Source organism: Ovis aries, chromosome 7 (assembly GCF_016772045.2).
Source record: "Ovis aries strain OAR_USU_Benz2616 breed Rambouillet chromosome 7, ARS-UI_Ramb_v3.0, whole genome shotgun sequence".
NCBI lineage: Eukaryota > Metazoa > Chordata > Mammalia > Artiodactyla > Bovidae > Ovis > Ovis aries.
Window position 1 is genome coordinate 15,840,700 of NC_056060.1, and position 12,750 is coordinate 15,853,449.

General features: G+C 43.4%; 1 protein-coding gene across 10 annotated transcripts in view; it reads left to right on the forward strand.

Annotated features, from left to right (window-relative positions):
* The window catches only part of NOX5 (NADPH oxidase 5), a 74,836-nt gene that overhangs the window by 23,874 nt on the left and 38,212 nt on the right, over nucleotides 1–12,750 (forward strand). For all 10 annotated transcript variants that reach the window (XR_009601335.1, XR_009601334.1, XR_009601331.1 and 7 more), the window contains 2 exons: nucleotides 7,568–7,691; nucleotides 9,226–9,376. Coding sequence is in view for 4 of the 10 variants with exons in the window: in XM_042252098.2 (XP_042108032.1) it covers nucleotides 7,568–7,691; nucleotides 9,226–9,376 (275 nt within the window). In the remaining 6 variants the exon portion in view is untranslated. The remainder of the gene's footprint in view (nucleotides 1–7,567; nucleotides 7,692–9,225; nucleotides 9,377–12,750) is intronic.

The following is a 12,750-nucleotide window of genomic DNA, read 5'->3' on the forward strand; positions in this document are numbered from 1 at the left end:
TTGGGGTGAAATGTCCTATAGATATCAATTAGGTCTAACTAGTCTATTGTATCATTTAAAGTTTGCATTTCTTTGTTAATTTTCTGTTTAGTTGATCTGTCCATAGGTGTGAGTGGGGTATTAAAGTCTCCCACTATTATTGTGTTATTGTTAATTTCCCCTTTCATACTTGTTAGCATTTGCCTTACATATTGCGGTCCTCCTATGTTGGGTGCATATATATTTATAATTGTTATATCTTCTTCTTGGATTGATCCTTTGATCATTATGTAGTGTCCTTCTTTGTCTCTTTTCACAGCCTTTGTTTTAAAGTCTATTTTATCGGATATGAGTATTGCTACTCCTGCTTTCTTTTGGTCTCTATTTGCGTGGAATATCTTTTTCCAGTCCTTCACTTTCAGTCTGTATGTGTCCCTTGTTTTGAGGTGGGTCTCTTGTAGGCAGCATATATAGGAGTCTTGTTTTTGTATCCATTCAGCCAGTCTTTGCCTTTTGGTTGGGGCATTCAACCCATTTACATTTAAGGTAATTATTGATAAGTATGATCCTGTTGCCATTTAGTTTACTATTTTGGGTTCGGGTTTATACACCCTTTTCGTGTTTCCTGCCTAGAGAATATCCTTTAGCGTTTCTTGGAGAGCTGGTTTGGTGGTGCTGAATTCTCTCAGCTTTTGATTGTCTGTAAAGCTTTTGATTTCTCCTTCATATTGAAATGAGATCCTTGCTGGGTACAGTAATCTGGGCTGTAGGTTATTTTCTTTCATCACTTTTAAGTATGTCTTGCCATTCCCTCCTGGCCTGAAGAGTTTCTATTGAAAGATCTGCAGTTATCCTTATGGGAATCCCCTTGTGTGTTATTTGTTGTTTTTCCTTGCTGTTTTTAATAGTTATTCTTTGTGTTTGAACTTTGTTAATTTGATTAATATGTTTCTTGGGGTGTTTCTTCTTGGGTTCATCCTGTTTGGAACTCTCTGGGTTTCTTGGACGTGGGTGATTATTTCCTTCCCCATTTTAGGGAAGTTTTTAACTATTATCTCCTCAAGGATTTTCTCATGGTCTTTCTTTTTGTCTTCTTCTTCTAGGACTCCTGTAATTCGAATGTTGGAGCATTTCATATTGTCCTGGAGGTCTCTGAGATTGTCCTCATTTCTTTTAATTCGTTTTTCTTTTTTCCTCTCTGATTCATTTATTTCTACCATTCTATCTTCTACTTCACTAATCCTATCTTCTGCCCCCGTTATCCTACTATTTGTTGCCTCCAGAGTGTTTCTGATCTCATTTATTGCATTATTCATTATATATTGACTCTTTTTTATTTCTTCTAGGTCCTTGTTAAACCTTTCTTGCATCTTCTCAATCTTTGTCTCCAGGCTATTTATCTGTGATTCCATTTTGATTTCAAGATTTTGGATCATTTTCACTATCATTATTCAGAATTCTTTCTCAGGTAGATTCCCTATCTCTTCCTCTTTTGTTTGGTTTGGTGGGCATTTCTCCTGTTCCTTTACCTGCTGAGTATTCCTATGTCTCTTCATCTTGTTTATATTGCTGCGTTTGGGGTGGCCTTTCTGTATTCTGGGAATTTGTGGAGTTCTCTTTATTATGGAGTTTCCTCGCTGTGGGTGGGGTTGTATCAGTGGCTTGTCATGGTTTCTTGGTTAGGGAAGCTTGTGTCGGAGTTCTGGTGGGTGGAACTGGATTTATTCTCTCTGGAGTGTGATGAGGTGTTCAATAATGAGTTATGTGATGTCAATGGTTTTGGAGTAACTTTGAGCTGCCTGTATATTGAAGCTCAGGGGTGTGTTCCTGTGTTGCTGGAGAATTTGCCTGGTATGTCTTGCTCTGGAACTTGTTGGCCCTTGGGTGGTGCTTGGTTTCAGTGTAGATATGGAGGCGTTTGATGAGCTCCTATCAATTAATGTTCCCTGGAGTCAGGAGTTCTCTGATGTTCTCAGGATTTGGACTTAAACCTCCTGCTTCTGGTTTTCAGTCTTATTTTTACAGTAGCTTCAAGACTTCTCCATCTATACAGCACCGATGATAAAACATCTAGGTTAGAGATGAAAGTTTCTCCACATTGAGGGACGCCCAAAGAGTTTCACAGAGTTACATGGAGAAGAGAAGAGGGAGGAAGGAGTTAGAGGTGACCTGAATGAGATGAGGTGGAATCAAAAGAGGAGAGAGCAAGCTAGCCAGTAATCACTTCCTTATGTGTGCTCCACAGTCTGGACAGCTCAGAGATGTTCTCGGATTTATACAGGGAAGAGGAGAGGGAGGAAGTAGACAGAGGTGGCCAGTAGGATAAAAGAGAGAAATGAAAAGGAGAGAGACAGATCCAGCCAGTAACCAGTTCCCTAGGTGTTCTCCATCGTCTGGAACACACAGAGATTCAGAGTTGTTTAGAGAAGAGAAGGGGGAGGGAGGAGACAGAGACAACCTGGTGGAGAAAACGGAGAGTCCAAAGGAGGAGAGAGTGGTCAAGTCAGTAATCTCGCTCTCAGGTAAAATTGGTACTGAAGATTGGGTTTTTAAATGTACAAAATTGACAACAAATACCAAAAAGCAAAGATTGAAAATCTAGAGTAAAGGTTGGATTTTCAAAAATACCGTATTAAAGAAAAGAAGAAGAAGAAGGAAAACACTAAGTCACAAGAATTATTAAAAAAAAAAAACAACAACCACCACACACAAAAATATATATATAGCATTTGCTTTAAAAATAGGGTCTTTTCTTTTTTTTAAGTAATAGCCAGTCTGTCAGTCAGTCGCTCAGTCACTCAGTCGTGTCCGACTCTTTGCGACCCCAGCACGCCAGGCTTCCCTGTTCATCACCATCTCCCGGAGTTCACTCAGACTCACGTCCATCGAGTCTGTGATGCCATCCAGCCATCTCATCCTCGGTTGTCCCCTTCTCCTCCTGCCCCCAATCCCTCCCAGCATCAGAGTCTTTTCCAATGAGTCAACTCATCACATGAGGTGGCCCAAGTACTGGAGTTTCAGCTTTAGCATCATTCCTTCCAAAGAAGTCCCAGGGTTGATCTCCTTCAGAATGGACTGGTTGGATCTCCTTGCAGTCCAAGGGACTCTCAAGAGTCTTCTCCAACACCACAGTTCAAAAGCATCAATTCTTTGGCACTCAGCCTTCTTCACAATCCAACTCTCACATCCATACATGACCACAGGAAAAACCATAGCCTTGACTAGATGGACCTTAGACGTCAAAGTAATGTCTCTGCTTTTGAATATGCTATCTAGGTTGGTCATAACTTTTCTTCCAAGGAATAAGCGTCTTTTAATTTCATGGCTGCTGTCACCATCTGCAGTGATTTTGGAGCCCCCAAAACATAAAGTCTGACACTGTTTCCACTGTTTCCCCATCTATTTTCCATGAAGTGATGGGACCAGATGCCATGATCTTCGTTTTCTGAATGTTGAGCTTTAAGTCAACTTTTTCACTCTCCTCTTTCACTTTCATCAAGAGGCTTTTAGCTCCTCTTCACTTTCTGCCGTAAGGGTGGTGTTATCTGCATATCTGAGATTATTGATATTTCTCCCGGCCATCTTGATTCCAGCTTGTGCTTCTTCCAGTCCAGCGTTTAGGTTAAAGAAATAAAAATTAAAGGAGAAATGGAGGCCTTAAAATTTTTTTAAAGTTAGATTAAAAAAAGAAGAAAAAGAAAAGAAGAAAAAACAATCAAACAGCAACATCAATTTTAAAAAAAAGAATGATCGTAAAAATAGTAAAGATATATCTGGGACTTTCTCTGGTGTTGTGGGCAGTGTGGGGTCACTTCCAAAGTGGTTCCTCTGCTTAGCTTCTTCTTGTTTGCTGGTCTCTTCAGTATCTGATTTCCACCCTGACACAAGAGGGATGGTGGTGGACATTTTTTTTTTTTTTCAGGCTCACTTGTTCAGTCGCGCTGTTGGGAGGGAGGGATACTACAAACAAATAACACTGGCATGTGCTCGCAGTGTTTCAGCCACACATGCCCACAGTGCACACTGCTCAGGCTCTACTTTGCTCCGCCAAGAACCGTCTGAGGCCAGCCCTAGGCTGCATGCACCTCCCTGGTCTAAGCTGCTCAGGTTTGGCTCTCAGGTAGCCCTCAGAGGCGCAGATTCGGTTGGGCCTGCGTTTTGGGCCTTTCCCAGGTCCAAGTAGCTCAGGTGTTTGGCGAGTGTGGTCGCTGCGACTTATCGCCCTTCCTGTGCCTGCTGCTCAGTTTTCTGGGTGTACCGCTGGCGCCCCTTCTGAGGCAGATGGTGACTGTCCAGAACCCCAAGAAGTCTTAGCAAAGAAGCCTGCTTACAGTTTAGTAGGAGATGTCTCTCTGGGGCTGTGATTGCTCCCTTCCAGCCCTTACTGTTCTGTTGCCTGTCACCGGAGGGGGATGGTCTGCAGCCAGCTATTTCTGTTCTGTCCTTTGTTCTGTGCGCGGTCCTGGTGGTGTCTTATGTTAGAGCTTTTCACGTGGTAGCTATCCCACCATCTGGTATGCTAGCCCAAGTTAGTTCGCTCTGGTTACACTCGCGGCATTCTGGCCCGATTCTTAAAAAGCACTGCAGCTCAAGCCTCCCTGCCCAGCCCCCACTTGCTAGTGACGGATGCAGGCGTCTGCGCTGCTTCTCCACTGGGGGAGTTACCGTTGGGCTCATAATCTGTTGGTTTTAATTATTTATTTATTTTTCTTCCCTGTTATGTTGCCCTCTGTGCTTCCAAGGCTCGCCACAAACTCGGCAGTGAGAGTGTTTCCTGGTGTTTGGAAACTTCTCTCTTTTTAAGACTCCCTTCCCAGGACAGGACTCCCTTCCCGGGACGGAGCTCCCGCCCTACCTCCTTTGTCTCTGTTTTTGTCTTTTATATTTTTTCCTACCTTTTTTTGAAGACAATGATCTGCTTTTCTGGGTGCTTGATGTCCTCTGCCAGCATTCAGAAGTTGTTTTGTGGAATTTACTCAGCGTTGAAATGTTCTTTTGATGAATTTGTGAGGGAGAAAGTGGTCTCCCCGTCCTATTCCTCCACCATCTTCCTGACATTATTTTAAATGTTCACATTTAACCCCCTTACTATTTAAATGATTATTGGTCTGTTCAGAGTGTTATTTCTTGAAATTAATTCATTTCTCTATGTTCACCAATTGGTTGCACATAACACTCATATTTCTGTAGCTGTTTTCTGGATTCTATTGCCTTTCTCAATATTAATATTTTATTTTTTCACTTTCTCTAATCATGCTTTTTTTACTTAGTATTATCATAGAGCCAACTTGTTTTTTCACTATGTGCACGATGCTTAGTCACTCAGTCATGTCCGACTGTTTGTTACTCCATGGACTGTAGCCTTCTGGGCTCCTCTGTTCATGGGATTCTCCAGGCAAGAATACTGGAGTGGGTAGCCATTCCCTTCTTTAGAGGATCTTGCTAACCCAGGGATCAAACCTGGTTCACCTGCATTGCAGGCAGATTCTTTATCACCTGAGCCACTAGGGAAGAAGCCCTTTTTTCATTATACTGAGGCATAATTGATGTACAATTATTAAAATGAACAATTTGATGAGTATTGACATATGCATGCATCTGTAAAACCATTGCTGTAACCAAAATCAGTTTATCATTTTGACCTTTTTTTTTCCAGTATTCTAGTTTCTTAATTTCAGATTTTATACTTGAGTCTATCCTTCTATTTGTGTATGTATGTGTTTTATTCTTTTTCTAGTTTCTTAAGTGAAAGCCCATTTATTTCATTTTTCTAAAGGTTATACTCCATTTATAGTTAAAAATATTGGCTACATTCCCTGTGTTGTACAATATATCCTTGTAGCTTATTTTATACATTGTTTGTACCTCTTAACCCCTTACCTCTATCTTTCCTCTCCACCTGTCCTCTCTCTATGGGTAAACACTAGTTTGCTCTCTATATCTGCGGATCTGTTTCTTTTCCATTATGTTCATAGTATGTTTTAGTTTTTACATTCCACATATAAGTGGTATCATAAAACATTTGTCTTTCTCTGACTCATTTCACTTTAACTCATTTATTTTTAATCTTATTTGTATATACAATTAATTCTCATTTTTTGTGGTAGTTGTATTCTGTAAAGTCACCACAAACCCTGAATGAGGAAATTCTGTACCTTTATTCCTAGGGGAAATAAATACAGGATTTGATTCCTACCAGCTGATGAGCACAAAGTTTCATATAATGATCAATATATGATTTTGCTTTATGTGTGTTTCTGGTTAAAGACTCCTTTAAAAGCAGAAATTGTTGACTCGTTAACATAGACTTTGCGGTCAACAGCACTAGAACTCGTGTCTGAACAAAGCTTATCTAACAATGTAATTTCTGCATAAGGCAGATCACAGCCTTTTGTGCTGAGGAACACTAGACAGTGCTTTGTATTACTCCTGGGGGCCACTTTAAAGAGCGAAATCACCAATGAAGAGTGCAAAGATGTGAAACACACAACGCTAAATAGATTGTGGGAAAGCCATTTGTTTATAGTCTGAGAGCTGAGACAAGTAGGCAGACTGTTGCTTGTGTTGACCTCAATAGGAAACATGCACATTGAGCGACTCAAATGCATTCCCACCTTACCCATGTCCACGGTGACCTCAGAAATGCTGCAAGTATCGATTTGGGGTTACAAATAAATTTAGCAAGTAGGCTTATTTCCATATATGGAATCTGCAGATAATGAAGATTGATTTAAAGTTATATTAAACTCATGAGATATAGACAAAAGCCATTCTCACAAAGGAAGTTTAGAGAATAAGATGACATAAATTCTCACTCACTGACTCATCATTGACTCAAGTTTGGATTGCTGGGTTCTGATGCCACAGAAAGTGTTAATCTCCATTCTCATCACAGTATAGTTAGCCCATCTGTGAGGGTTTATGATGACTGATGCCCTTGTGACATTGCTGATACATCCTGGACCTGGAGAGTCAAGCTCTCGGTCTCAGCCCTTGCATGGCTTATACTTGAAATGTTCAGGCAGAGGGTGGAGGTTCTTGGGTTTGATGGGAAAAGCACTGGCCTTGGAGCTGACCTGCTGAATAAAGTCTGCTAAATAACTGAAGTGCTCTGAGCCTGTTTCCTCCCTGTAAAATGTCTTAGGGAGGAAGGAAGCTCAGAGCAGCCGAATATTTTACATTCGGTAACAAGGACCAAAGCAAAGAATGAGTGGGAAGGATTCAGAACACAGTAAAGAGCCGGGTAAATGTGAGGTGGGATGTCACTGTCACCATGTTAATAACACCCATGGAGCGAGCCATTCTCTGAACTTAAGCCCATAGTCTGCGGCCCAGTTCACTGGGGCCCTGTCATCCCAGAACCTAAAGAGACTTAAGCCTGGGTCAGCCAATGCCCTAGATAGAAGGAAGAGACTTAAAGACATCAAGAAGCAGCTGTGGGGAAGCACTGCTCCCACCCTGAAGCTAGTTCAACCACATGGGAAGCCCGAGACCCCAGCTGTAGGAAGACAGAGGTCCTGGGCCACCGTGAGGCCTCCTGAGCCCTTGAACACCCCAAACCCACACACCTGTCTCCTTTGTCTTCCAGCACCATGAATGCCGAGGAGGACGCCAAGTGGCTTCAGTGGGTGACGCATCAGTTTAAGACCATTGCAGGAGAAGATGGGGAAATCAACCTGCAAGACTTCAAAAAAGCCCTGAAGGTGAAAGAGGCAAGTGTCTGCTCCAGAAGTGGGTGCCCTGTGCTCATATTTTGTAGAGGAGGAGCAAGCTGGTTTGCAGGACACAGTACCTCACAAGGAAGGAAAAGTTGCTTCTCAGATTCCTTTGGGCTTGAGGCTCTACTCCTTAGCAGGGCCAGAGGATATTTCTGTCTCTGTTACCAGGGCCCTTCATCCATGGTGGTAGCCATGGCCTCCTGGGATCTTCCAAACAACACATGAAGTTGGAAATCAGTAGCTTGTCAAATCTTAAGAAATATTATTGACCTTACATTTACCGCCAGCCTCATGGGCAGAGGTGATGCCAAGGCTTAAGTTTCCTGCCAAAAAAACAAAATTTTCCACGGCTTGTATCCATTAAAGTCCTGTTGGCACTGCCACACCATCCCTAGTCCTCTCTCTTGGTGTCCTCTGCCCATCCCCATAACATTTGAATGCCCCTGTTTGGATAGGAGGGCCCCTCACTTGCTGGTGGTACCAGGGGCACTGCTTTGAACCCTAAACACTGTCTCCTTTCATAGTCAATATGGGGAAGGGAAAAAAGGCCTTCTGCCTAATAGGGGCTGTAAGATATCTTAAGATGAAGGCCATTCAGGATGGTAGAATATCGGGAGAGTGATAAAGGCATTACTAAAGGGACCCAGGTGAAAAAGAGTGAAGCCAAGGCAGGGTTGACTGGCCACAGTAGACCTCATGCTTGTGAATTAGATCAGACACTAAAGCCCTCAGGCTCCTCTCCCTGCCTCAAGGAGTGAATCTCGGCCTGGCATATCTGACACTGACCCCGCCTGTCTTCTTAATTTCTGTTTTCAGTGCCTAACACAAAGCCTGCCTGGCAAGCCAGGGCTTGTGCTGATATGATTCTTGAATGAATGAATGGTTGAATGATGAGTGGAGTGAGTGTACCAGCAACTGAGAACAAGTGCTGTTAAGAACAACTCTACATTAAAAACATTTAACTGTAGGCTATAGGCAGCCCAAATGAGGCAATGACAAAGGTATTCAAGTGGCACCTTCTTTATAAATCCTTCCTGGCTTCACTGTCACCAGGGTCACCTTAAGGGGAAAAAGACAGGACCTGGGAGGAGCCTGCAGGGGGACACTCAATCTGACCTTTTCCCCATGTTGAGTAAGGGGCCACCAGAGGTCTGGACTGCAAGGCTGATGAGAGCGGTGGGTTGTGGAGACAGAGAACCTTTGCAAATTACCAGGCCGGAGAGCCAGAAGGGGGCCCAGGACCTAGACACAAGCCTAGCCTCGCTACAGGGATCTGAACAGTTCTCCTACCAGAGCCCAGAATTGTTCTCAGCCGACAGGATGGGCCATGGACACTGTCCCCTAGTGTGGCTTCATTGGGCAGATCGCAGGCTATTTTCAGTCACTTGAGTCCTCCCTGAATCCCGCCACCCCATGGCATGTACACACACACACACACACACACACACACACACACAGAGTGAATGAATTCAAAGCCCAGGCTCCATGGCCACATTTGTACCCATCTCCCATCCTCCTCTGGCCACAGTCTTTCTTTGCTGAGAGATTCTTCATCCTGTTTGACTCGGATGGAAGTGGCACCATCACACTTCAGGAGCTGCAGAAGGCACTGACCCTGCTCATCCACGGCAGCCCCATGGACAAACTCAAATTCCTCTTCCAGGTGTATGACGTCGACGGTAAGCATCCTTTGTGGGATGGGAGGACTCAGAGGGAGGGACAAAGGGAGCGGGCCCATCTCAGTGACTACCCAGCACTGGGCTAATGTCTCCAGGGGACGCCAACAGCTTCCTCTCCCTCTCTCTGTGGGTTCCCTGCCCAGTTTCTGGTCCTCATCCCCCTTTTGTTGGGGGAGAGGGTGGGACACTGGCAGGCAGACAAATGCCCTTGATTCAACTCACGAGAAGCCAGAACTTTCCTTTGTTATTTTCCATGTTTGAAAAAAGAAATTGGTTTGTTGCTTTTTAATAATAGTAATAGCCCACTATGAACATTTTAGGCAATATAGAATGGTTTTAAAAAGAAAGCAAAAATCACCCATTGCATTTTTCTATACTGCCTTATAACTGATCGCATATACATATTCATCACACGTTTTTTAAAAACAAAATGGGATTATAATACTATATACACTGCCTTTCTTCACTCAACAATATAAACAATTGTTCATATAAGACTGTATTGCTTTACAATGTCATTTTTTATAGTAAAATAGTCATAATATTAAATTTATCACTTTAATCATTTCTAAGTGTATAGTTCAGAAGCATTACCTAAATTCACATTGTTGTGCAACCATCGCCACCATCCATCTGCAGAACCTGTTCATTTTTCCAGACCGACACTGTACCAACTAAACAATAACTCCTTACTGCCCCCTTCTCCAAGAATTTGACTATTCTAGCTACCTTATCAGAGGCAATGGCACCCCACTCCAGTACTCTCGCCTGGGAAATCTCATGGATGGAGGAGCCTGGTAGTCTACAGTTCATGAGGTGGCTAAGAGTCAGACACGACTGAGCGACTTCACCTTCACTTTTCACTTTGATGCATTGGAGAAGGAAATGGCAACCCAGTCCCGTGTTCTTGCCTGGAGACTCCCAGGGACGGGGGAGCCTGGTGGGGTACCGTCCATGGGGTCACACGGAGTCGACACGATTGATGCAACTTAGCAGCAGCAGCAGCAGCAGCCACCTTATATAAATGAAATTGTATAATAGCTGTCCTTTTGTAACTGGCTTATTTAACTTAGCATAATGTTCCCAAGGTTCACCCATGTTGTACCGTGTGACAGGCCTTCATTATTTTTTTAAGACTGAATATGACCTGTTGAATGCATATACTACATTTTGTTTATCCATTCATTTGTCAATGGACACTTGGGTTGCTTCTACCTTTTGGCTATTGTGAATAATGCTGCTATAAATATGGGAGCACAAATATCTCTTCAAGACCCTGCTTTCGGTTCTTTTGGGCATGTACCCAAAAATGGAATCGCTGGATCACAGGACAATTCTTTTTGTTTCTTTGAGGAACTACCTGATTGTTTTCCACAGTGGTTGCACCATTTTACATTCACACCAGCAATGCATAAAGGTTCCAATTTCTCCAATACTTATACTTTTCTTTTTTCTGTTTTTCTTTTTTTGATAACAGCTATCTAACAGGTGTGAAGGGGAAACTCAATGGAGTTATAGCAGCATTTGTAGTGACTGTGTTATATGCTACTGTGTGACTTTGACCCACTGATTCCATGAAGCACAGCCTAGTAGTTAAGATCTCTGACTCTGAGACCAAGTTACCCAGGTTCAAGTCTTAGCTCTGCCAGTTGTTGACCCTAGACAAAGTGCTTAACTTTTCCATGCTTTAATTTCCCCATGTATCACATGAAAATAATGATCATCATAATAGTAAGTACTTGTGAGGTTGATAGGATTAAATTAGTTATGTAAACTCAAAACAATGCCTAGCTCAGGACACACCTTTACAGGGATCAGTTGTTGCTTATTTACTCAAACACCATTTCCAAAATGGAGACTTCCATTGTTCTCCGTCCTTACTTTGGCATTATAAATGACACTGCAATAATTATCCTGGTTCTTACATCATTGGCAACTTTGTGGCTTAAAGAGTCTCTGAAAGCCCAGAATCATCAAAGGAAGGGAGTCTGAGTGGGAAAAAGGCACCCAGTGAGACTGGGGTGGTTGGTGAAGCCAGACTGGGCAGGCCCCAGAGGTCATGGTTTGGATCTCAGTACAATAAGTGGGGAGCCACTGACGAGCACTGAGAGGAGTCACAGGGCTGGATTTGCACCCGGGAAAGCTCAAAGCAGCTGCTGTTGTGCTCCTGGGCACGGCCCTCTGGCCTATGGGGTTTCTCTAGCTCCTGTATGATTTTGGCTACAAAAAAAGGCCTGTTATCACTTTGGAAGGACTTTGGAAGTCCAAATAAAGGAACTGTTTCTTTTAAAAGAGACATACAGACATCCATAGCCTTTTTGGATCAGATAGGGAAGGCTTCAACCCATCCTGTGCAATAGTTGGCCTTGGGGTTGGAGGGCTCCCTCTTTCCAGGTTTTAAGAACCTGGTCCTTGGATTTATTTGTGAAGGAACGGCTCCTTCCTTTGCATTTTTAGTGGGAGCTTGCAGTGCCTTTTGGGCATAGTCATGGATCGCCTTCTGAACGTGTCCAAGATTAATAATATCTGGACACACCTTGGTTCATACCCTCATCCCTTAGAATTCGTCAGTAGTTAAGAAAAGGCCTCCATAGGTCATTTCAAACGGGCTAAATCTCAGACTCCTCCTGGGGGCTACATGGACCCTGAGGAGTGCGATAGGAAACAAGTTGGTCCAGGGTTCACGAGTTTCTTGGCAGAGCTTTACTAAGGTTTTCTTTAAAGTATGGCCCATGATGGCTCTTGGCTTGGGCTCTTGCCTGAGCTGAAGGACAGGAGGTGTGACTGGAGAGTGGTGTGTTAGACTCTGCACTGTACTGTGATTTCAGGCTTTGGCTTTGGCCCAAGTATTGATCACAGTACCAAAAAGACTTTCATTTATGTGTAGCTGCTTTCTTCCAAATACTGCATTGTTGTTGTTCGGTCGCCCAGTTGTGTCTAACTCTTTGTGACCCCATGGACTGCAACATGCCAGGCCTCCCTGTCCCTCATCATCTCCTGAAGTTTGCTAAGTTCATGTCCATTGCATTGGAGATGCCATCCAGCCATCTCATGCTCTGACCCCCTCTTTTCCTCAATCTTTCCCGCATCAGGGACTTTACCAATGAGTTGGCTATTCGCATCAGATGACCAAAATACCAGAGCTTCAGTTTCAGCATCAGTCCTTTCTGCTTTATAATTATCTATTATCCTTGAACCAACACTGAAAGGGAGGAATGCTGCTGCTACTGCTGCTAAGTCGCTTCAGTCGTGTCCAACTCTGTGCGACCCCATAGACGGCAGCCCACCAGGCTCTGCCGTCCCTGGGATTCTCCAGGCAAGAACACTGGAGTGGGTTGCCATTTCCTTCTCCAATGCATGAAAGTGAAAAGTGA